Raw genomic sequence first — 27,253 nt, 5'->3', positions numbered from 1 at the left:
TGAAGACTAAATCAAAAAGTATGGTTATTAAATGACAAAACAAAATCTATGCAAAAACTCCCTTGACGGACAACCCCAATTTCTTCAAGTACAAGTCCCACATAGGTTTTTCCATATTATTCACTCAATAGCTTACAGTTCAAATAACGGACATTTTTTTCAACGAAAAAAATAGATTGCTACATTAAAACTTACTTAGGTTAGTTAAGTTGCCCATGCACAGTATGATAAAATTTGCAAAACAAAACGTTACCTTCTCATTACCTGCAAAGCGTTTTATGGTTCAAGAAATACAAACATAAAAAAAGGGAATCAGCAATATTAATAACATATATTTTACTTTTACTTTAAAGCAACTGCGAAATTTATGGCAACTTCACTTACCTACTCAAGCAACATTTAGAAAATTAAATAAATAGAATTATTCCACTGATACATTTTTTATTTATTGTTTGCCAAATTTAACTTTATTTTTTTCAATCAAACTTATTTTCAATCTAAAGTAATGGAAATAAATCCTTTTATTCTACTGGATGCATTACAAATGCTTGAGAAGTGATGCTAGAAGAGTGATTGTTTTAGGACAGGAGGTTGACTTTTTTTAGGACAGGAGTGTGACATTTCTTTTAGGACAGGAGTGTGACAAGTTCCATGCAATTTGCCTGTTATGTAGACCCAGGATTATATTTAAGGTAAATAATGTTATTTCTCTATTTTAACCTCTTAATTCAACCACACACTATGAGTAGAGTTAAAATTTTTTTGATTATTTCAAACAGAAATATTGTTCAGGAGAATGACAGCGAAAATATTTCATGCCCTATTCTTAAACTTCAAAATTTTAATGAGAACAGCAGACAAATCAAATTAACAAAATACTCAAGGAATCCAACAAAATGGTGATAATAAACAGTTTTATAGAGCAGCAGATAAAAAATACCTTTTTTTTTAAATCTATAATAATTGAACTCAGAATGACATGAAAACCTGGGGATCCAGTTTAAAACAATGTACGTTGATGATTTAAATAATTAAATTTATTTAAAGAATGCTATTTTACACCTTAAAGTATGCTTAATTTTGTACTACAAATTGAATTTGTGGAATGTTGATATAAAACTTTTAAATAATTCAAGTCCGTTCGAAAAATGGATAGGGACATGCTAAAAGTGTGACTTTTGGTTATTTAAAAATTTTTGTAGAAAAAACTCAATGAGCTATTGTTTTAATAAGAGTAGAATAACATCAGATAAGTTATTTGTAATTATTTAAAAAATTGAAAACAATTTATGGGTTATACAACTCTTTTGTTAAGCTACGGGGACATAATATTGTTAGGATTTTTGGAGAGAAAAAATGGGTAAAAAAATGAAGTTTTGATTTAACAAAAAATTTTAGCAACTAAATTAAAAACGTGAAGAAGTAATAACTTAATTAATCTAAAAAATAATGATTTCTTCTTGAAATTGTGACTATAGTGCCTTAATTACTTAAAGATAAATAGTCCAGACAATGGAGCAAACGGTCTAACCTTGTACAAATGAAAGCTTTGTCCATAACTGTATGCTGTTTATTTTACATAACCTGAATTGCATAAGAGGAACATCCAAGCTATGCAAAAAAAACAACCTATAGGCAGCGAAAGAACACCCAAGCTATGTAAAATAAACGACAAACAGGCAACGGTAATGGTCTCTTGGCGAATCCTACTGTAGTATTGAGGTTCAATGCGTTGTTGAGAAAAAAATCACAGATAATCCAAGGCAGCACATACTCCGTACCTCATTAACTTTTCACTTTTTTACCAGATAATCTGAGGATTATACACAGGAAAATACGGTAGTTATAATTTATACGTTTTGTTCCTACATACATCTGCAGCTTTTACTTTGCATTTTTCTCACTCACTGTAAAACCATTTTCTTAGAATATACTTTGAACCATACAATCATTTGTAGATCCACTAATTGTAACATTCATTAGTTATTAAAACACATTTATATTTTAACATGTAAATTTTAATATACTCTCAGAAAATATTATTGGTGCAATATCTTATTTTTAGAAATTTACCTACCCTAAGTGACTTTGCAACATGAACTCTGATTGCATGCTCTACACAACTTTTTAAGTTTGCAAAAAGAAGAAATCTAATGTTACATAACATACTAAAACTATTTAAAATATTTGCATAATGTTAGCATAATCATAATTATCTAAATCAACGAGTTCATAAATACTAAAATGTTCTTTTCCATTTAAATATAAAACATCACTTAAATATACCTTTGTGTATCTTGACCATGTGATTTAACAAAATTCTTCCCATTATTTGCAATTAGAAATTTTTCAAGGGATGACAGAGATCTAAAAAAAAATGCAAATCAATATGAAATTAATGAAACCAAAATAGTCTAATAATGTCATTCAGTGGATAGACTCTATAATGGCAGCCCCTCCCAAAATTTTCTTACAAACAAAATTTATCATGTTAAATACAGAAAACATGCAAGTTAATGTAAATGTTCTTTTTTAATTAATGATTAAATTATGAAAAAAGGGGAGGGGGAGAGATTCCAAAAATTTTCATACTTGAAAAGAGTTAAAATATTATTTCTAAAACATGTAATTCTTTCTTTAAGTAAAATTTAGTAAAATAAAAGCATAAACAATGGGGTGGTTTCCTTCAGTCAAAAGTACTACTTTTAGTCATTGAAATGGATAGAATGAGCAAACAAAAAAAAAAAAAAATAGCATGGACCCAAAAAAAAAAAATACTTTCATTTTCCCAACAGTTTTTTTTAATTAATTTTTTTTAATGTCCTATTTTTCAAACAAAGCGTGGTTTTTAAGACGTCACAAATGATGCACTTTGCCGCATCTTTCTACTACGTTTCCACCTTATGATAAACAAGCAGTGAATTAAATTGCACTCTACACTTGCTGTCAACCATATCGTTGCCAATACACGTGAGTAAAGATGCAAATTAAATATTGTGGTCTGTGAATAGCAACACAGAATGGCATTTCATCATTTGTGATGTCATTGTACAGAAGCATAAACATTGAAAGACGCCGATTTAAGTAATTTTTTTTTTTTAATTTAACTTAAACAATTTATTTAAAAAATGGTCAGATCCTATGTTTTTAAGCATGCTTTTTCAGAAAAAAAAACACTTTTAAAATTTTGGAAATGACCTCATTGCTTTTAGTATTTTGATGCAATTCTAATAGTAGTAAAATTTTATTTAAAGTTATTTAAGCAATCCAATGCTGACATTTCTCTGATTGACAACTGAACTTAATGTTTGATTTTTCTCAACAAGTTTTACTTTATTAGAATGGTAGATTCTACCATAGTAATATTTTTCCACTTTGTACAACATGATCAATTAAAAAAAAAAAAAAAAGAATATCATTATTATGGGCATGTTTACAGATTGAAAACTGTAGTACTTGTGATAAAACATAACATTCAATAACAGCACATATGTAACTTGAATAATCAAATTTGCATTTCTTGCAATATATATTGAAAATGTGTTTCATAAAAAAGGAATCTTCATTAAACTAACAGTGGTTTAAGAAATTGCCAGCACTAACAAACTAGTATGATATGCACTTATAGTTAAAATTATACAACTATACAATTAACTGCAAAATCACTTTCAAACAAATTTTTTCACTTGAACTAGGCTATATATGCAGAATTTATTATACACCTTAAAGGGTGTAAAACTATTTTTCTTCAACCTTCAATTTCTTATTTTTGATCAGAGACAAAAAAGCATTAAATAGCTTAACACTACATTTTTTAAAAAAATAACCAGTAAACTAAGTTTACAAAAATATTTTGCACATTATATTTATGAATAGTTAATCATGCTTATTTAAATATTATCACAATATATCTTGCATAATAATCCCTGATAATATGCAATCACATGTTTCTAATATTTTTGCTTTATTGTCACTAAGATTATCATTCGATAGAACATGTTAAAAACAGAATTTGGCACTTACTTAATTGGAAAATCACTTTCACTGAGGTTGATGATGTAATCCCAATGCCAATTTTTTATGAGTAATAACTCTGAAATACAAACTAACAACATTTGTAGCAGGCTGGCTCCACCCCAAATGGTAGATAGACGGACTTTTGACAAACGTATATTAGGAAAATTCATTTCTAAAATTTTCAGTTTACGATAAAGATAATCTTGTCGCTAAAAAGAGACAAAGGAGTTTAAGAATTAATGATAAATAAAATAGAATTGGTTTAAGAAAAATAAATCACTATTATTATTCAACATTAAATCAAATTTATTATTATTTGAACTTTCTTCCATCCTTTTTAAATAGCAATTCATTAGTCTTGTAAGCAGAGATACCGAGACTTCACCAGAGTATGGGCTTAGTTTTAGTGAAGTGTAGCAATCCACTAGATATTTACCAAAATTATAAATTAGAAATCAAAATACATGTTAGTGTATACTTAGCTATATCTCTAAAGCTGAGTTGCATTTATGGCATCAGTATTTGAGAAATGCATTTTTGATTATTTTGTAAATTACATACTAAATGAGAACATATTAAAATGTAGAATGTGCATTTGACAATGAGTACGACAATCATACCAAAGTGCCCCGATGGTCCATCGATTGATTGCGATTGAGTTAACTCCCATCCCTGTTGTAAAGGGCTTGAAAGATTAAGAGAATTTTAAAACAATTAGGCTTTTTCACACTCAAAATATTCATCATTTTTATGTTGTTCAGTGATGGAACAGGAAAGACATAGAATATTTCATTGTTATATCCAGTGGTACAGAAAATGGGAAGTTTTCGGAAAAAAAAGCACCCCCTAGAGCCCATAGTTTTAACATTATTAACTTTCTTGATGAACTGTAACTGAATGAAATACTTTCAAATTACATCAAAGATTAAAAATGTAAATAAATGTCACAAAATATGCATAATTAGGCTTGCCAGACTTTGGAAATGTTCAACTAGGATACCAAAAGGTATCTGTGTACCCGAAGACCCCGCAGTGCTGGGAGGCTCACATCTATAAAGAGCCCAAAAGTCCAAGAAATAGAAAAAAAAAATCTAGCAATAAAACTCATTTACATTGCAAACATACACTTCTGGCTTCCAGGGAAGGGCCCAAAATTTATAGATCTGAACCTGGACACCAGAATGCCCCCAGCGTTGCAGGTGTTCAACAAGTTATGCATCCTTGGTTGATTTTTAAACTGTTTTAGAGGGTAGCTCATTATCAATGTTATGAATAAAAGTTCACTAATTATTAAACAAAAGAAGATATTATAATAAATGACACAAGCAAATGAATTTAAACATTTTATTTCTTAACACGTTAATACTTAAAAGTTACTTAAGCAGAAAGAATTTTTTTGAACGAGGAATAAAAATGTGAACAGTATATGAACTTTTCATTGGCGAGGACTATTTTTAGAAAGTGCTTTTTTTTTTTTTTGTAAAAATCTTCAAAAGCTATTCTGATATTAATTGGGCATGTCAATGCAACAAATCACAAAATAATTATCCTAAACAATACTATACAGTTAGCTTTTTTTGGCCTTTTTTTGGTCATCTCTAATCAAATTTATCTTCTACCCAGGATGTAAGGTAAACCGGGATTTTGTCTGAAAACTGGGAATGTCCTGGTCAAACCGTGACATCTGGCAAGCGTATGTATGTATAATCCATATAACTCTTGTATCCTTGAGAAAATTTTCCACAACAGTTTTTCATATTTTTCTGACGTTTGTGTTGTGCACTGCAGCATATTTTACAACAAAATCAGAGAAAAATAAATTGATTTCTTAAATAATATTCCATGCAGGAAATTTTTAATAGTCAAGATGAAGGTAATCAACAACTTACTGAATCAACATGTATGTAAAAGTAATGTTTTTCATTGAACAGTGACTTGATAAGGCGATAAACTTGACGGACGGCACGACCATTTACAGTTAAAAGAAATACAACTCTGATTGAATTAGATCCTAATGCTTGCACAGCAGGCTTTGGCTCAGGCTTTACCATATCTATAGTTTAAAAGTAAGTAGAGAAAGTCATTAAAGATTAAAATAATTATCATTCAAAAAATATTAAAAATGAGTATACTGCCGTCCTAAGCACAAAAGTCTTATCTGCACTTTTTGTCAAAATTGAGTTATTGTCACCAGGTGGTTCTTTGTGACATATTTTACCCAAATACAATGTTTCATGGTCATTTGTCAAGAGAAATATTTTTTTTAATTCTGAAAGTTTTTTCTGAATCAAATGCATGGAGACACACAACTTTAAATGGGAATTTCTTTTTGAACTCAGCTGCAGATATTATTTTTGCCATTAGCATGGCAGTATACATATGATGAAGCAAGAAGCGAATAGGTGTTAACACTAAAAGAAATTTTTGAATAAATTGAAGACAAAGATTGAATCATATGAACCCTTTAATATTGTCTTTTCAGATCATGTTGAAGAATAGCACTGCACTCGTCCAGACTTTTTTGCACTTAAAAAATATTAACTATAATGCTCCCCCCCCCCCCCCCCTCACCTCTTTCTTTTTATAAATTGAGGGAACTTGAGTAATAATTTCATCACTCAAGGCAAAACATTATTTGGATCTTAGAAACAAAAATATAATTTAAAGTTTTTCTTTAAAAATAACACATGCTAACTTAACATTCACATGCACTTTCGCTATTCAGTTGCCCATGTGAACTTCCAGTTTCCTGCACTTTAAATTTTTTTTTTTTAAATCAGGACAATTTTTTTTTCGCTGTTTTTACTAAACACTGCGGAAATGTCTAAAATTACATAAATATATTTTAAATTTTGAATACAACTACCAAAACAATGAAAGTGCAAGATAATATTGAAGGAAACACCAGCTAAGTACTCATCTTTATGATTAAAAAAAAAAAACAAGCTTTATCACTGTAAGAAAGATTTTTTATTCTAGATATTTATTTCATAAGAGAAAGAGGATTCTCTCAATTTTCAACCAAAAAAAAAAATACACACGGTTCAAAGTTGGCAGCTGGTGCAATTTTTTAAAAATATTACTTCTTCAAACTTAGTCCTAAAACGATGAGAGGCGACCAGGAATCCTTTTATAGATTGCCCAATAAAAAGATTTGACTTGTTAAGAATATAATTAAATCCATTATTAGCTTAAATTATTGCTGATGTTACTAATTGGGCAGCCAAAGCTAGACAAAATCTGAAGAAAGCCCAGGAACAGCAGTGGAGTTGGAGAACTTAACAATGGTACAATTTATCTTGGTTGTTCACTATGTTAAATTGTGCATTTTATTCCATTTACCATCAAGGGCAAATTCCAAAAATCACTTAATGATAAAAAAAATCTATAGCAGGGGTTCTCAAAGTGGGTGGTGCGGCACCCTGGGGTGCCGCAAGAATTGACAAGGTGTGCCGCGAAGTGTCTGTGTTTTGTGGCAATTTCCTCTAGAGTTTAGAAGGCTTACTAAGAAAACATCTAAGCAATAAAGCAACGAAGTTGACTTGACTAGAGAAAGAAACTACAAGGTTTTTTTTATCCCCAAGTGTCTGATGTGTGAAACTTACTTAATAAGGAAGATATCAAGTCCTAAGACTAATTCTTCTGTCACTCGCTGCAACATGCCACGATTATTTATTTTTCAACAAAATTATACACACTCCATTATCAGACAGAGGTTTCCCATTTCCTCAATAATGAGCTTTCTATTCGTTTGATTTGATATGGTTATGATGATGACAAATGTCCCGTGACCAATGTGCTCTCTGGACCTAACTCCAAGCAATTTTTTATGGTGTTACAACAAAGATCGAGAGTTCATGCCACATGGGCCACGTGATTTGAATGATTTCGAATCAAATTTTGCCAAAAGATCAAAACCGCTTTGCTTAAGACTGATGTGACATGTTACAGTGAGTGAAACAAGAGTTAATACTTGATATATGCCGTAATGTTAAAAGATCCATGCTTCGAAAGTTTCGAAACAAAACTTGGTAGTTTTATTCTCCAGTAAAGTCAGCATTGTTACTGTATTGGTAATATATTTGTTTCAATAAGGCTTCCTAACCCGGTAGGAATTTTGATATGTATATGTATGTAATAGAGATAGACTGGTTTGCCATGAAAAATTCTCATTCTTTAAAGGGTGCAGCATGTCGGAAAAGTTTGAGAACCCCCTGATCTATAGTGTAAACTAATACATTTCATCCCTGATTTTTTTCTTTGAATATAGTTAGATTTGCTAGAAACAATATTGAATTATGCTTTAATCGAATGGAATAATTGTTTTTGATATGTTTTCTTTTTCATTCGTCGAAATAAAAATTGTAGAAAAAAAAGCTTTCTTCCCTCTTTTATTTTAGTGGGTAACATAACATTTATAAAATAAAAATTGAACAATCATAAAACAAATAAACGAATGACTAAAAATAATAAAATTATTTAAATGAAAGAAATCATAAAATAAAAATAATCTCACTTGGAAAACCAGTATGAAAGACATTCATAGTAAAATATCCACCACAAGTGCTTGGTGAGTTTTTGGGGCAGGGCATATTGCACATACTATTATTTACTTTAAATTCTGAAAGTGGTCTTGTATTGCCACAGTAACATTCTTTTCTATATTGCACACCAGCATATTGGAAACCAGATTGCAAACACAAATCAACACATCGGACTGGAGAATTGTGGGTAATTTTTCTAAACAAATTAGGTAACAATCTATTTTGTGCATCATCCCTGAAACATCCAATATGAGAATATGGCACTCCACCTGAATAAATAAAATATATTGAGCACGCAAACACTGCTTTTGAAATGAAATTAAAAATATACACAACTTAAAGTAACAAGTAATAATGCAAGTCAATTTAAAAAATTTGAAAACCAAGAAGAATTTACAAATGATCAAACACTAAACAGATAAACATCAAATAAAATATAATGCAAGTGAATTTTATTTCTATTACAGTAAAATATTTTTGAAATCTGCAGAATTATAAAAAAAATTTATGTGTTATTCAGAAATCTGGAATTTAATGCATTAAAAATACAATTAAAAAAATATGATTTTCAATGTATTTTAATGATACAAAAATTTTCAGGATGAATCATGAACGGATCAGAAGTTACGGGAACTAATGCGGGAAAATGGTTGCAATTTTCGCTTTAAGATATTATATCTCAAGTTTTATGGAAGCTCTGCAAAGTTGTATAATAGCTAATTTTAAAGAGAATTGCATGCACTTTAATTTGATATGTACAACACTACCTTGTTTAACCGGACTAACTGGAACCAAATGCAATCCGGACAATTTGGGGAATAAGCAAAATACCTCTTAAATGAGTCGACTTATCTTTTATTACAGCAAAAAAAAAAAAAAGCTTTACATGAAAATTACATGGGATCGTTTCTGAGACACTTTAATGTTTATAGTTCAGCTGCAGCAGTGTCGGACTGACGCTCAAAGAACGCCATCTTGTTACATAACTATAATTTAATGTATTATCCATTCAGGAGCTCTACATTTAATCAAAATAGAACATAAATACTTGGTATATTTATAGTTCTACTCTTCTTATCACAATTTAAAATTATTTAAGTGAATATATATTATATGCATGGGTGTAAGTTTGGTGATGTGTTCAAGACTGAAAATATTTTGACAGAATGTTTGGACCTTTTGTAATGCAATCCAGCAACAATTTACAAATGAAATACTATTCAGCAGTGAGAAGTGGTACGAAACTCTAAGTGAGTGAATGTAATAACACAGAGAAAATTATTAAAATCGTTGATTCATGGATGAAAACAATTCTCAACTCGCCAAATGAAGTTCCTATTTTACCAAAGGATAAAATACTAGCGTGCACAAATGTCATACATACATAACACATAATCAGAAGCAACGTTAGGCATCATTGAAAAACAAAACAATTTTAAACAAAATTAAAATTAAGAAAAAAATTTCAATGTTGCTATATTGTCTTTGAATTTTCCAAACGAGGACTTTTTCGGGAGATCACAGTGACCTTATATCAGGGTCCTTCAGAATGTAAAAGGCCATCATTTCTTCATAAGCTTGATAGATTATATTTCGGGAACATTATTTTTTGTGGTTTTTTTGTTGAGGGGGGGGGGGGGGGGGGGTGACAGATTTCAAATCTGCCTATGGACGGCGCAGAGCTAAATTCGGCTCTGCCACCAATAGTAGAGAGAGGGGTTCTGAGGAATCTCCCCCGGAATTTTTTCTTAATTTAAGCCATTTTGGTAACGTTCAGGGAAAGGATGGGGTTTAGGAACTCTCTTACAGCATTTTTACCAAACTGGGAATTTGAAAATTACAATATTATGTGATCTTTAAAAACATTAGTGAAGGAGGGTAGGACGGCACTCCTCATTATTTTTTTTAAATTGAAGCTTTGAAAACAAAATAAAATGCCATTTCTCATGATGTGTATAAGTTTTTTGAATGCATTATCGAAAGGATGGAGTGCAGGAACTCTCCTTCGGCAAACTTTTGAAACTGAAGTGCCAAAAATGTTAGGGGTAAAAGCCTTCAGGTTTGAAAGATAATTCTTTTATAGCAGGTGGAAAAATTAGTAATAAAACAAACCATAGTGAAGTAGATATACATATTATTAATGCAGTACATTTTCCAATATTCACTAATTTAAAAAATAAATAATAGAGGAACTGAATACTCACCCAGGGGAAGGCCCTCGAATCAAATCCCTCTTAAGGCACTCAAATACAGCCTAAATTAGCGTTTTAAATACTTCATCTTTGAAAAATTTTCGGTAGAGAACTCCTGAGCCCCTTCCCCTAAGCTCACCACAAATGTCCTAATTTTGCATTTTTAAGATTCCAGTTTCTAATTTTTTTTTCTAGAAACAGTACCCCCTTTGCCTATATACATGACTAACGACAGTCTAAAACTTTAAAAACCTTATTTTCAGAAGAAATTTCCGACTCCCCCCCCCCCCCCTTTAAGTCATCCAAAGATAGCCAAAAACAGAGTTCTTAAAACTTCAGAAACTGAAGTTTTTCGGGAGGGGCCGCGGAATTCCTCCCCTGCCCTTGTGTTTTGGTTTTTTTTCTTTTACTTAAAGAGCAACCCGCCTCCCCTCCCCCCCCCCCGAACTAATACCCCTAAGTTCACTCAATTTGCGATTTTGCTACTCCAGTTTCATACATTTTTTAAGGAACTGAATTGGCACCACCCCCACCCCTTTTCATCACCAAAGAAATCCTTAAATTTTCAAAATTTACTGAGAGAAAGCCTTTGAATTCAAACTTCTTAGGTCCCCCCAAAGATTGCAGGGCCTGATTAACGCACGGTCCGGCGGGTCCGGGGACCTGGGCACCACAAATTTAGGGGCACCAAAATAGCCTAGCCTAAATTCACTTACTTACTTCCTTTTTTTTTAAAGCTCCTTTTACTTTTTTTTCAACTTTAAGGCAGAGGGGGCTCAAAATTTTTTTAAAATCAGCTCAAAAACTCATTAAGTTAAAAAAAATTCGCGTAAAGAAGTCATTGTCTCTTAGCTCTGGAATTCCAAAAAAATTACTCGGATGACATAGATGAACATTTTCCAGAAAAATTAACACTTTCAAATTTTTGCGAAAGGTAACTCTTCTGCTGGAGAATGTTTTAAAAGAATAAGATCACTTAACATTACGCATACATTTCCGAATGTGGATTCACAACTGCAGCTTCTTCTTACCTTGCCTATCAGCAGCTGTTCCAGAGAACGTTACTTTTCATTTTTGAAAAGAATTAAAAATCATTTGAGAAGCTGCGTTTCTCAGCATAATTTACAGGTGTTTTCCTTATTGACCATTGAAAATGCTGTGACATCAAACATAGATTTCGATTATTTGATCGACACATTTCCCTCTGTTAAAGCCAGAAAGAAGCCTTTTTAAAGCTTGATGTCAGAATTAGCAAGATTTTTTTTTCTGTTCTAAATTGTTTTTTAACTCTTTTTCGCCTTAAGAGGCAATTTTAACTGTGATTAGTTTGGTGGCTACCAAGTGTTTGGTATTCAAATCGGAGGTTTCCTTTTAAATGTAGTTATGTTCCTTTAAAATGTAGTTTCTAGTATATTAGGCTTCTACAGTGAAACCTCCCTTAACGGACTCTCTCGAATAACGGACATTTTTGCAAGTCCCAGTCCCTCAATATAGGCCATTCCATGTAATTCACTCTGAATAACGGACACTCCGAATAACGGACAGTTATTTCACAAAAAATTTCCCTAGAGATCGTAGCACTTTCGGTTTTTTTTTCTTTTCACAGAATATCTTAGTAACTGCTTGCCTTACAAAGCTTTTCATCCTCCACAACTGATATCCCCCCCCCCCCCCGTCATTTCCTTATCACTGTTTGTTGGAATTAAAAGGGTGGTAATGGGCAGAGGCAGCGATTTGGGCTTAAAAGTTGGGGGCAGAAAAAAAAATCTAAAAGATATGGTACTTTTTGGAGACAGCAAAAAATGAAAAAGAAAAAAAAGTCATAATTTTGTTACGGCCAGTTTTGAGAGTATTGAAGCAGATAAGTGAAAACTGATGTCAGTCTAACAATTAACGTACGTTTTTCTTAAGATTTTAATGAATTTTGCACACAATAACTATTCAAAAGTTAAGATAAAAAAAAGAGGAAACTGGGTGCTTTTTCTAACTGAGGCTCTCGGGAGATGCAGTTGGGCAGACCGGCGCCGGTAGTAATCGGCTTTATGGCGCGTGGTTTCGTTGGGTTGTTTAATATTTTAAACATGAAAAAGATTTGCCTATATTCAAGGTCATATTGCCAACTGTCAATCACGCAATAGTGATACTCGAGATAAAATAAATAAACCATAAAAAGTGGGGGGGGGGGGAGGAGGGTTGCTGCGCCGAATCGCCGCCATTGCTAATGGGATATTTATACCCTGAGATGAATTGAGAGGCAAGCGAACCTGCTTTTCATGCAGCAATCGTAGCTTTGCAGTTGCAAACTTTCCTAAAGGCGTGTTGATTTAGTTGATTTTTTTGTGTGACAAAATTATTTGAGTTTTAAAATGGCAACTAAAAGATAGAGACTGACATTGAAAGCAGGGGTGCCCATCCCCCCCAAGCTCAATGGCGCAAAATACCCCCCAAAACATTTCACTGCTCTCTTGCTTTTAAATAAGTTGAAACATAACACTTTTTAGAGTCACACATTACCACTTAAATTTGCATCATTTGCAATCATTTAATGAATCAAGCTCAAATCCATCCTGATCCTCAATCCCATGAATCAATCAAAACAATTTAACAAAATCAAGTTGCTTGAGATTAAAAAAAAAAAAATTACAACAGATGTGAAAACGAACTGCTTACATTTACAACAGCAATTAAAAGTGCAAGCAATAGTTTTTTGTAATAAATTTAGGATCTTGCGAATAATCGAGGCTAATACTAAAATTAGTTTAGGCTGCTTGCTCAGAACTTTAAATTTGAGAGCAAAGGCTGCCAGATTTGTTCTATTTATTGAATGTGTCGGCAACATTTGTAATTTATGTACGAGCCCTAGCAAGGGCGCCCATATAGGGGGGCAAGGGAGGCTCAAGCTCCCCCCCCCCGTTGAGATGAGAACTTCCTTGCTTTTAGTGCTTTTTTCTTTGCAAAAATGTAAAAAAACATTCTTTTCTATCCATCAATGAATAAGTTATTAAAAATGTCAAATTTTCATATCTCTAATCTGTACTGAAATCATTTTCCATAAGAAAAATGCTCTTCTAAACCATTGCAAAAATTTCTGAGCCCCCCCCCACCCCCTTAGAATTTTGCATGTGGGCGCCCATGAGCCCCAGCTAAAATGATAACATTCCATTTTTCAGGACCGTCGCCAGTTTAAAAAAAATATAAGGGGAAAGGGTATGAGTTTTAGCAAGCTCTCATCCCACCTTTTTTTTCTTAATATATTTTAAAATACACAGAGAGAGAGAGAGGATTCAGCTTTTGATCAGCGTGGGAATCATCACTCGATGTAAGCAATATGACCCCCCATAGTAATATTGACTCAAAAAGTAATGGTTTCTGAGTTTTCTCCCCCCGGAAAATTTACGAATTTGCAGTTTTTGTCGATCTTTGGTAATTTTAGCGAGAGGAGAGGCTTGGTGACCCTCCCGTGGAAATTTTTTGAAACTGAAACTCTAAAATCACAATTGCAGATCACTCTGCTTCGGAACTGTTTCGAAATTGTAGTTCTAAAAAGGCAGTTTTAGACAACCTTAAATGTTAGAAATAGGAAAGTCCTCCGTTTCTGTTCCGCGGCAATTTTTCGAAATTCAAACTCCAACAATGCAGTTTTAGACAAAGGTTTGTTAATGTTAGGGGGGAGGGGGGTCCGGGGGCCCTTCTCCGGAAGTTTTTTGAAATTATAGTTCTAAAAAGCTGTTTTAGACGATATTTGGTAATGTTCGGCAGAGGAGAGGCTTGGTGACCCTCCCACGGCATCATGGCAATTCTTCGAAATTGAGACCTCCAAAAACGCATACTTGGATTGTCTTCGGTTGTTTTAGGTAAAGAAGGTTCGAAAGATCTTCCTGGAAAATTTTTGAAATTATAGTGTTAAAAACGCGATTGAAAGACATCTTTCGCACCGTTAGGTAGCGATTAGTTTTTCAAAATTGAAGCTCCCCAACCGCAATTTTAGCCGACTTTCAATGATGTTAGGAGGGGAAAGGGTTTGAAAGTACGCACTTTTATTTAAATTGGTCGTTCTGGAACACAGTTTTAGGCGGTCTTCAGTAATGTCGGGGGGGGGGGGGGGGGGGGTTCGGTGGCACTCACTTTCGAAATCAAAACACCAATAGCAGATTTAGACGATCTTTGGTAATGATAGGGAGAAGGGGGAGTTCAGGGGCTATCCCCTGAAACTTTTTCAGAAATTGTAGGTCTTAAAACGAAGTTTTAAACGATCTTTAGTAATGTTAGGCCGAGAAGTTTCGTTGCCCTCCGTGGCAAGTTTTTGAAATCAGAACTTCAACAACGTAATTGTAGATTGTCTTCAAGCAAGTTAAGAGGAGAGGTGGGGATTTCTTGAAATTTCAGTGCTAAAAACGCGATTGTACGGAAAATGTTACGGACTGGCAGTTTTTTGTAATTGAAGCTGCAAAAAGACAATTTTAGCCGACCTTTGATCATGTTTGGGGGAAGTGTTTTCGGAAGATCTCCCCCGAACATGCTTCAGAATTTCAGCTCTAAAAACGAAACTTTGTGAGAATTGCAGAGAGGAAGGAGGGGGAGAGGGGCAGCTTTGGGAAAGTTTCGAACTTGTAGCTTTAAAAAGGCAGTTTCAAACGAACTTTGGTAATGTTTATGTTAGAGGTTGAGGGGCCCTCCACAGGCAGTTTCTAGAAATTGAAATTCCAGAAACTCAATTGCAGATGAATTTCAATAGATTGCAATAAAAGATAGGAATTCAGTTTTGCCATGAAATTTTTTTTTTGAAATTGAGCCTAAAAACAAAACTTAAGACGTTCTTTAATGATAGTGAAAGGGCGTTTTTTTGAGTTTGAAGCCCTAAATATGCATAACCAACAAAAATCGGTCACACACACACACACACACACACATAGAGAGTGATATTCTCCAAAAATGGTGAAACTGATTCATGTATTGAGCATACAAATTCGAGAATTTTTATGGATAGAAAACTTCCTTCTATGTATTAAATATCGAAGAATGTAAAAATGATTCATGAAAAATAGTTAACATAAGATTAAACTGCTCCACTTCCATCTGCGGAGTCCAGCATTTTTGAAAGTGTAGTAAAAATCATCTAATGGAAAATTCAAAAAACTGTGATTTTAAAAAGGATACAAAAAATGGAAGTAAAATGAAATGAAAAATTCTTCATGAACTCAAATTTGTTTGTAAAGAAAATCTGTTTATTAAAATTCGTTAGTCAGGAGCAAAAAAATATTTGAAAACCTAGTTCTAATTGGATTTTCCCGGTTTCAGTGAATCCGTTAAAGGCCGGAGCAGGATGGTCAAAATTCTTACGAAAACAAAAAAGATTTTTTAAATATTTTATTTCATCCATTTTTTATTTCTTTTTTATCGCTGTCACACGTATTCATCGTACAGAATTGTACTCGTTCCAGAAAAATCATGATGATTTTTAAAAAAAATCAATCTCAAACCTTCCTTGCAACATACTCTAACGCCATCCTGTGTCTAAGGTGATCTTTGAAAAAAGACAAGGCTACTAAATTTTGGAAGATGTACGTCAAAAAGTATAATTAATGCATCTTACTTATTCCCATTGAAAAAATTTTAATACTTTACTTTCCTCCAAAAAAAAAATTAAAAAAAAAATCCCCCCCAAAAATTGTGATGGCGCAACTTGCGCCATATTCCCCCCCTGTGGGCACCCCTGATTGAAAGAAAAAATTAATGTTTTGGATGTTGCCGAAAAAGAAAAAATAAGTATGCGTTGTCTTGCCGATTGTTTTCAAGTTGGGAAAACTCAAATCAGCGAAATTTTAAAAGATAAAGTCGAAATTAGAAAATTGTGGATTGTAAGTTCGAATGAAAATTTAAAAAATGTAAAGTTTCGGAAAACAGAAACCAGTGAAATCGACGAGGTTGTCATGAAATGGTTCAAAGCTGCTCGTGCAAAGAACGTCCCAATAAGCGGGGTATTACTCCAAGAGAAAGCCAGAGAAGTCGGGAAAACTTTGAGGATAGACTCTTTTAAGGCATCAAATGGATGGCTTGAAAAATTCCGAACACGGCACATTTCTTTTAAATCCATTTGTGGCGAAAAACAAATTAATTACACTTGACGTAAAATGTAGTAAACCTTTCGCAATTGTTTCGATTGTGTTCTACAAAGGGAACAGCAGCCCATTTTTAAAAAGGTAAGCTAAGTAGTTCCTCCTAATAGCGGACACCTCCCAATAACGGACAAAACTTCTAGTCCCTTGACTGCCCGCTATTCGGAGATTTCACTGTAGTATAAAACATTGACTTTAAAATTGTGCGGATTTTCTCATGGGGGGGGAGGGGCACCAAATTCTACTCAGGACCTGGGCACCAGTTTGGCTTGATCGGGCCCTGAAAGATTGCCTGAAACAGTTTTGAAAACAGCAGCTTGAAAATTTTTCAGGGGTAGGGAGGTTGAGAGGGAATCCTCGAACCCCAACTCCTGTGCTCACTAAAAATGGTCTAAAATTGCTCTTTTGAGACTCTAGTTACGAAATTTCGCCCAAAGAGAGCCCCCCCCCCCCTTTGACATTTTCAATGAAATGTTTTAAGACTTCAGTTACAAAAATCTTTCGGATTAGAATAGATTTCGGAATATCGCAAGCTCGTACTGCCGTAATTTTTCTCGTTTCCTCTCCCCCCCCCCCCACCTCCCCATTTCCATTCTAGCGAACATAAGATTGAAAGACATACTCAGTGATTCATCAAGTTTTGGTAGATATTTAACAGTAACATGCCAAAAATGCAGGAACAGTTGCCCATCGGTGTTTCAAACCAGTTTAAGGTTTTCCCTATCCTTTCCAGAATTCAGATTTTTATTGAATCTTCAAAACCCCTTATAGTTCCCGGTATGTGGACGCACTTTGCTCTAGCTGTATAGGAATCGAAAAGAATAATCTTTTAAATGGAGAAACTGAAGGAAAGACAGCTATTTTCTTTCCATCCCGTCCTCCGTCTCGCAAATTTTGTCAAGACAGAAATCTGGCCTGAGGCGGAAGGTCTTGCACCCATGATTATATGTCTTTTAATTCTACAAATTTGATAGAGATAAACTGGATAGATGGGGGACAGATGAACAAGGTTCTACTTTTTTATTTGAATAATTAATTTTTTTCCACAAAATTTCAAAATTAAAAAAAATTTGTCAGTATTGTTTGAAAAAATATGTACAATTTTTAATGTATTTTAATAAATGTGTCCAAAAAATTTCAGTGTTGGAACATGAAGGGATTAGCAGTTATAGTAGCTACTAAAATATTTCAGCAAAAATTGCAATAAAAGGTCCAACATTATTTGCTGGACTTTTCACAAACAACTGGATTCTTACTACACATATTCTTCTACTAAACTTCTGGGTTAAATTTTAGAAAATATATTTGAGATTAAACAGTAGAAATTTTACGTTTTCTATCTGACTAGTGATAAAAGACTGATGAAAGACGTAACAAGTGGGAAAACGTAAAATCGAATATAGAAATCAAAGCATATTATTTAAAGATCGACTTACCTAATGAACTAGTGGAAAATCCTACAATTTGGAATAATAATAATTTTATTTGAAAACAAAATGGAAAAGAATATAAACAAATAAATAATAATAAATCAGTAAAATAAATTTTTTAGCAAAAAAAGAATGAAAAAGCATATACTCATATAAATGATAGCCGATGATCGAGTAACCCACGTGTTTCAACAATGAAACTAGCCCCACAACATGATAATTTGATATGTTTCAGGGTAGCGACAGGAACTGTGAAAAAAAGTTCCCTGATTTTTCCCTGATTTCCCCGATTAAGTTCACCAAATTTCCCTGATTTACGTTACCAATGATAATGGTTTTCTTACTTTGTTCTACTTGAAATACATTGTATGTTAAATTTAATTGAATTTATTTTGAACTAAATTTTCAAACAATATAATAATTGTTGCAAGAATAAAAAGTAATAGTGAAAGAATAGAAGTAATGTAGTTATTCTTATATAACTAATTGACATATTTCTGCAAAACAGATGAAACCATTTGAGATCCATTCAAAGGGAGCTTTTCTCTAATCAAGAACATAGGTTTTAATGAATGAATACAGCACTTTAACAATAAAAAATAAAGATATTTACTTAAGTACACAAGTTAACTCTATTTCGAATGATTTTAGTATGTAACGAAAAAAAATCTTAGATTGTTTTTGTAACAAACTTTGAAAAGCAAGGGAAAAAAAAGAAAAAAAAAAGCAATTTGTTAATTTCAAAACATATAAAAGAAGACTACAACTTGGTTATAAATTAAAAGATCATTAAAGTCTGAAGAAAAGAAAACCTTTATAATCTGCGGTGACAACAAATAGTATAATGGCAAAAAACAAAGTTTTTTTTACTGAAAGTTCAATTTTAGCAAATAAATTAAAATTGCGAAGAAGTAATAACTTTTAAGCTTTTATCAGTAATCATTCAAAAACCAATGATTTCTTCTTGAAATTGTAATTACAGTAGGATAATTACTTCAAGACAATGGAATAAAGGCAAAGGAGCTAAGGCATTAATGACTCTTTGCCTGTATGGTTGTTTATTTTACGTAGCATTGAAAGCGTGAAAGGAAACTTCAAGCTAGGTAAAATAAACAACCTAACAGACACTAAAGCATTCTTAGGAAGTTCATCCTGTGGTTAATAAGTAAGATTCAATACTTTGACGTTGAGAAAAAAAGATGCACCAATATGCGGCATTGTATAACTGCACCTCATTAATTTTACTTTTTTTTGAACAGATAATTGGCGGAAAATGCGTAGGGAAATAGAATACTTAATTTTGTAATGCAAAAAAAAAAAAAAAAAAATCTTCATAAAATAAATTTTCCATGATTTTTTGTTATTTTTTCAAAATTCTCTGATATTTCTCCGATTTCTCCCTGATTAATAAAGTTCCCTGATCTCCCTGATTTCCCTGATCTGTCGCCACCTTGTGTTTTGATAAAGTTTAACATGCATGTAAGGGCTTTATTCTGACAAGGCTGAACTCGATCTAACAACTTAACAGTTTTACTGGAAAGACTGTGTCATTTCAGGGAAAGAAGAAATGAAAAAATGGGCAACAATGAATGCTACCTACTGAAGTTTAGTGTTAATCTACTGGAGTTAGGGTTACGATTTCAACCATCAAAATAACACCAAACAGGCAATGGGTTCGTTCAAATGTAGAAGCAATTTTCGCCCATCATAATTTGACAGGTGACTTTCTAGTTTTGGAATAGTTATTTAAAGGGGAAAAATTTAAAGTTTTAAATATAAAAACTTTAAGGGAGATTTAAGCCCTAACCCCTTAAATTTAGCCATAAAATATATACCAGTTAAGAAAAATGTTAAATGACAGATTGTGTACATCACATGTCATATAAAACTTATATTTTTTAACATGCATGAAAAAAGCAATCTCTTGCCTTTCTCCTACAATAAATGTCTATTACAAACAACGATATTAAAAGAGCATATGTTGCAAGGTCTAACTGCCTTACTGTCAAATTTAACATAAGATAGCAGAAGTAAAGTATGGAATTACCTTTTAAAGGACAATAACGAGGTAATCTCTTTGGATACAGCATCCCTTGCTGCATAAGGCACGTAATATTAGCAATCTCATGCTTACAAGCTTGTGTTGTGGCACGATGGATGGCAGATACAGCTTCTTTAGTAGTAATATTGCACCAAGGATGAAAATCTAACTCGTCTACATTAAGAACTCCATCAGTTTTTTCTAACTTTCTTGAACCATTCAGACTATTTTCTACAAGTTTTTTGCCAGGCAATATTTTAAGATTTTTCAAATCCTTCTCTGCAGGCACAACAATATCAATGACTTTGTGCTTCTCAAAATCTTTTGGTGATATGTTTCTACTACTACTGTCTTTAAGAAACTTATCTATGACATTGCTTTGTCGATCTTCATCATCTACCAAATAATCATAAATGTACTTCTCAATACCCGGCTCATTCAGGAGGTTTTTGGTCTTCAGCTCTTTATCAATAATTTTCTATAAAAAAAAATAAAAATAATATATATATATATATATATATATATATATATATATATATATATATACTATTGATGTTTTTAAAAAGGCAACACAAAATCCCGCTTAAACACACAGGAAACTATTTTCTTTAAAATACATATATCCTCGCCTCAGAGCAACCATAAGACATCTAATCCCAGAAACATCAGTAAGATATCCTACTGTTGTTCTGAGGCGATATCATAGCAATGTAAACAATCATCATTTGAAAAAATAGGTCTGTTACAGATGCAATAGATGTGGGGTACTAATAAAAAGAAAAGCAACCGATTTTGAAGTTAAATTGCATTACAATGTTCAATCAGTTTTCACTCTTCTAAAAATTTGTTACTAAACAATAAGTTTAATTTCCCTTCTAAACTCCTTTCAAAGAGCTAGTGGGATATTCAAAGAAAGCTTTTTCCTAAAAATTCATCTCAAAGCCCTAATTGTTAACTAGCATTGGTACATTACATGTCAAAGGAGCTTTTTGAACCTTAAACATGCAGGACTCTTCCACTTTGGTCATTGGTACTTTTCCGTTGAACAGCTATTCAGGGGTGTTCCCATAAGGAATACTCCATACACGCTGCATACTCAAACATTTTTTAGACATATTACGTACATGATCGCATACACCTGGGGTGGAAATAGTGATGTACCGGATCGTTAAAAAAGTAGATTGGCGGATACGGATCTCAATTTTTTTTTTCCCAATTCAACTATCCAAAAGTAAAATTTGTTACAGAAGGTATTCCCATCAGAATAATGGCAGTTTCTTCAAAAAATGTCAACTGCAGCAAAAATATAATCAAGACTACGATTTACTCTTTTAAAGAAATCTCTGTTAACATTGGGGGAGAGTTAGAAACAATATGCTAGCGCTGCATTAGTACTTAGATGGAATGTGAAAAATTATTTCTAGCTTACTCGGTAGATGTAGGATACAGGAGCGACAGTAAAGCTGCTACTGGACAAGTTAGAAATAATTTTTCGCATTTTTTTTCAGCATAAATGCAGTGCTGACACATTCCACCGAACTTACTCTGACTGACGAAATACAGCCGGGAACACCTTTACAAACAGTTTATAGAGAATTTTGTCTCACTTTTTTTGAAGGATGGCGAGAAAAACAAAAATGAAGAATAACATAAACCCCAAATCAATAAAGAAAACTAATATTAAATTAAAAAAACAAAACATGAGAGCCAGAGAGCAGACCTCATATTAAAATAAATTTCGCAGGTTAGAACACACATTTATTAACAAATATGAACTGACAGCAGGTAAAAATTTTAAATCATTGAGCTTTTTCTCCTTATCTTTAGACGATGAAATTGCTACCAGTCACGCGTATAAAGACTTAGAATTGCGTTTAAAATTTACTTAACAAGATTATAGCCAGAGTCAGATAAAAGTATAAAGTATCTGCGCACAAAACTCAAAAGTATCTGCAAGCTAATCATTGTCTATCATGTAAAAAAAAAAAAACAGGAAGGGGAGGGGGGGGGGGAAGAGTGCCCGGATTCCAAAAAAAAAAATTAATCATAAGAAATAAATACTTATGCTTTGAGGTTACAAGGAACTAATTTTCATGCCAATTATGTGAGCTTATGGATGCAAAGACCTAAGCTAAATTTCAAAATTTTGAAACTAAGCTTCTTTTAGCAGTCTATATTATCTAGCTATGAATACTACGTTTTACATTAGCAATGTTAATTTTAAACAAATTAGAGTTAAAGAAGGAGAACCTGAATGATTGTCCCGAGATGCGCGTGCTCACAACAGCAGCGAATATATTCGCCTTACGCACTTGCGTACATACTATCTATTAGTATTTTTTACAAATTAATTAAATAATATCAGTTTAAAACAAATTAAAAGTGAAAAGTAAGAACTTGAATGATTATCGAGAGATGCGCGTTCCCACAGCGAATGTATCCACTTTACGCGCTTGCATATATACTATCTATTTATAACTTTTACAAATTAATTAAAAATATCAGTTTAAAACAAATTAGAAATAAGCAGTAAGAATTTAAACGATTACCGCAAGGTGCGCGAGCACGCAGCAAATGTATCCGCACAGCAGCGAATACATCCACCGAACGCGCGGGTGTACTATATACATCTTGTAATAATTTTTACAATCTAAATAAATAACATCAATATTAATTTGAAACGAAAAAGAAGTAAAGATAATATCTTTACTTCTTTTTCGTTTCAAATTGATCATCAATTGATCTAATCTTTTATCTTTTATTTAAGAACTTTTACGATTATCGGACGACGTGCAACTGCGCGGCGAATGTATCCGCGCACGGCGTGCGTCTGCATTATCTAGCTCTGATTATAGCTCCTATTGTATATAATTTGAGAGTTCCAAATAAATATCAAATGCAAAAAACTTTGTTCTTTCAATTAGGGCCAACATTTTTAACGTATGGGTAAATTTTTAGTACCATAATTGTGAAAAATGTTAAGTCAGTTTTTAATTAATATCTTCGGTAGTTAAATTTCTACAAAAACAAGGCCAAGCTAAGAACACTTTGGATCAAGTCACCTTTTGAACGAAAAATGAATTATCAAAATCGGTTCATCTGTTTAGGAGCTACAATGCCACAAAAAGACACACTGATACACACTTTTAAAACTTATTCCCCCTTCCTTTTTGCAATGGGGGGAGGGGGAGTTCAAATTGGCTTTTGAAATGATACCTTATAATTTAAATGGGGAATAAAACCTAATATAAATAGAATTTAAGAGGCTTTTATTCAAATATTTAAAAAAATTTAGAATAGAAATGATCCGTTAAAATTCGTCAAAAAAGTAACAGATACAGATAACGATCTTTATTTTCCCTTGGATATCCATGGATACGGATACAGATATCTGGAATATCACTAGGTGGAAAATCAAAAATTCAATTCTGTATCAGCAAAAAATAATTAAATATTTATAAGGTTTAATATTTTCATGAATTCTTACGACCCTTTTTAGCATATATTATGAAATTATAAATGCATCTAAATTTTATTCAAAACAGGAAATAATTATTAAAATAAGGGATAAAATAAGCCAATTTAAAGTTATAGAGGTTAAAATTCCTTCCATTTTTCAATATGATTGACAAATTTACAGAATGCAAAAGGATTTAAACTTAAAAACTTAAAATACAGCATGCAATTTTCAGCGAATATAAAGAATTCTTTACTCCTTTTTACTTATTTTCTGTTTTTTAGTTTTCAATGAAAAATGAATGCAGCTGCTGTGCAGTTTTTGCACAATAGAATCACATTTTTCGCGAAAAAATTGCGAATTTGGCCGTTCTGTATCAGAAATTAAAAATTGGCGCAGATTTTCCACCCCTGCATACACATATTGTGCATAATGGATTACTGGGAGTGTACCTTCAGAAAAAAATGATGGGAACATTACTGTAGACATGTCAATGCATTTTTGGTCGAAGTGATTAGTTTCCATTTTACCAATTGTTGCCTTTTCTGGTCAAAGTAGCATAGAAACTACTTGTTTAGCAATATCATACATTATTTTGTCTTTTCAATGAACTGTTAATTAAAACAGTCCTTGAAACCAAAGTAATACAGTAATTGCAGGATAATTGAATCAGCCTCTTTAATACATCAAATCCTCAAAACCAGAATGAAATCAAGCTTTATCATTACAAAAACTGCCGTATATTTGAATCAAACTCTCTGCTTAAATGAATCAATTGTGTCTGACAAACAATTTCCCATAAACATGTGGTGCATCAGTGTAGTCTTTTTTTTTTTTTTTTTTTGCCTTTTTTTAGTAGGTTTTTTTTTCTTTCTTTTTTGGTAAACAGTGAAAAGAAGGGGAGGCAGGGTATTGCACACTTTTAGTGAGTTTTCTCTAAAAAGCCAAACAAAACTAGCGAGACTGAGGAAGATAGCGTTGAGGGGACTTCTGCGGTCCAGGCTTTATTATCGGTTACCTTAGCAGCCTTGGTCAAATGATGGCCAGATTCTGAGGAAAAATAGTTTTATGGCGTTGAAAAAATGAGTCTAAGTTAATTCTATTCTATGATTAGACAGCAGATGAACAATCAAAGCAAAAAAGTTAAGATTTGAACTGGATAATTGCTTTTTTATACTCTTTTATGATAAAATTCTTTAAATAATGAATATTTTGAGGGAATAGGTTTCTTTTAGTCATACTTTATCTTGTTCGACTAAAAATTCAAAAAAGTTCTTAAATTTTTTGACACTAAAAAAGGAATAATTACATATCTTTACTTTATTGAATCAAAACTGTTTTTAAAACAAACATGATTCAAATAAGTGCTTCTACACATTAATACTATTAAAATGAAAAATTTCTTCAAAACCAGTAGGTTTTAAGAAAATCATTAATTTTTCCATTGTAGACATTTCGCCTGTTTTAATGCATTTAGGAATACAATTTTTTAACCAAAGAAAAAAAAATCATTTTAATTAGAAGCCTCAGTACAAACTTCCAACGTTCATACGAGACTTTTTTTATTATATTGGGACAAAAAAAGTTCTTTGAAAGGTAAAAATTTTGCATTAACTTTTTTTTATAAGAGCACATAATTACATGAATGTTTTCTGTTTTTATAATTTTATAAAAAATTTTTTTCTTGGTCTGACTGCACCGTCTATCACTAAAGCAAAAAGTGTGCAGGTATTAATGTAATTTCATGCCTACTCACACTCAAGCACATGATATACACCGCCAGCTCAGTCATTCCAGCTGAGGACTGCAGTTTCGTGCTTATTAGCCCTGATCAGCCTGGCATAGGAAGTGACTGAGCTGGAGGTGGAAAACCTCTTAAGGAAGCCAAGAGTGCCAAACTACTCTAAGTGTTTTTGGACTTCTTCAGTTTTTTTTTTTTTTTTTTGCTTGTCATTTAAATATTCTAGTAACATTTTTACACTATGCATCGCTTCAATGGTACATAATCTATCTCAATAAATCTTAAGTGATTGGGCAAATTAAGTAATATATGAAGTTTTTATTGAAATATGCTTTGAGGACTATTCTGAAATGCAAACAACTGAAAAATAATGATAATTAAAAATTATAAAATGAGCTACTTTGATTTTTTTCCATATAACTTTAGAAAAACTCAGTTGGTCTGCCTTGTATTTTTATGCACCTAATAGAAAAGCTGCATAGATTTAAAAAAAAGAATTAAAAAAAAATAAAGCTATTTAGAAAATTTGTATTTACTTTTAAAAATATGTTTCTAAATTTATTAAATTTCTAATTTATGTATAAAGCTTTGCTAGTTACTTTGCATTAATTAGATTTTACTCTTCGCAATAGTATGAAAAATTTATACTTATAAAACATTTGTGGAGAAACAATGAAATTTTTTAAAAAACCAATTGGTTTAAACCAAACAACCCTGCTTAATCAAAAATTTCGATCTAAAAAAATTAACATTTTAAAATATAATAGTTATAACAATATATAAACAGATGTACAATAGATTTACAAACAGTAAGTTATGCCTCTGTGCACTATATTACTTCATGTTTACAATGCATGCTGTTACACCTCCGCATGATTTAAGATCCTTACCATGTTTTAACACGTTTCAAAATTAGCTGATATGTTTCACTTTATGCTTTAAGAATTTTAAAAAAATTTTTAAACTCAACAACCCCACGGGAACGAGTGCTATCAGAGTAAATTGCTGAATGTAAATAATGTCATCCACATCAATAAAATTGTTTTAATTCTTGATTCAGGGGAGCAAAAGGAGACTGTAGATGGGAGCTTTGAAACAAGATTTGGAAGTGTACAGTAAAGCATTTTTTGAAAATTGCGGTTAAATTACTTAGTAAAACATCTAAGTAAAGAAAAAGAAGAACCTAGACTGGGGCTTAAATCCGGTACCAAACGTTTTATCTGATAATTTAAATGATGGGTACCTTATTTACATTACTCCTCCCATCTGAAGATTTAACAAGAATTTTTCCATCATCGATATGTATTTTATAAAAACTGAAAGCCAACAAAATTTGAAGAATTAGAATAGCCGCGAAAATAACGAAGTAAAGTCGGTATGTTCTGCAAAACAAAACTGAAAGCACTTTTAATGTAGCCATCGCCCATTATGCAGACTGCAAAATTTATATTTTTTGAATTAAAAGAAATTTAAATCAAGTATGGAAAGACTATAAACTTTAAGCGACAGCAAACTAAAGTGAGATTTAACAAAATCAGTTTAGTAAACTCATTCGTTTACATTACATTTCATGCTAAAACGGTTCCAGTTATTGGGCATTCTTTTAACCTTGTAATAGTTTTTCCTTTATTTATTTATATATTTATAAAAGAAAAATAAAGAACAAGGTTTAACTAAGTGATATTCAAGTATATGATTCTGAAATATCTGTATAG

At 32.2% G+C, this 27,253-nt stretch overlaps 1 protein-coding gene across 1 annotated transcript in view; it reads right to left on the bottom strand.

Annotated features, from left to right (window-relative positions):
• Positions 1 to 26,996, bottom strand: part of LOC129220683 (xylosyltransferase oxt-like) — a 51,496-nt gene extending 24,500 nt beyond the window's left edge. The window contains exons 1-6 of the mRNA XM_054855113.1: positions 26,782 to 26,996; positions 20,347 to 20,818; positions 8,534 to 8,830; positions 5,907 to 6,070; positions 4,024 to 4,226; positions 2,287 to 2,367 (exon numbers count right to left, since the gene is read on the bottom strand). Coding sequence (XP_054711088.1) covers positions 2,287 to 2,367; positions 4,024 to 4,226; positions 5,907 to 6,070; positions 8,534 to 8,830; positions 20,347 to 20,818; positions 26,782 to 26,958 — 1,394 coding nt within the window. The 5' untranslated portion in view covers positions 26,959 to 26,996. The remainder of the gene's footprint in view (positions 1 to 2,286; positions 2,368 to 4,023; positions 4,227 to 5,906; positions 6,071 to 8,533; positions 8,831 to 20,346; positions 20,819 to 26,781) is intronic.
• Positions 26,997 to 27,253: the final 257 nt, after the last annotated feature.

Source organism: Uloborus diversus, chromosome 4 (assembly GCF_026930045.1).
Source record: "Uloborus diversus isolate 005 chromosome 4, Udiv.v.3.1, whole genome shotgun sequence".
NCBI lineage: Eukaryota > Metazoa > Arthropoda > Arachnida > Araneae > Uloboridae > Uloborus > Uloborus diversus.
This window is presented reverse-complemented; position numbering and strand designations above follow the sequence as displayed.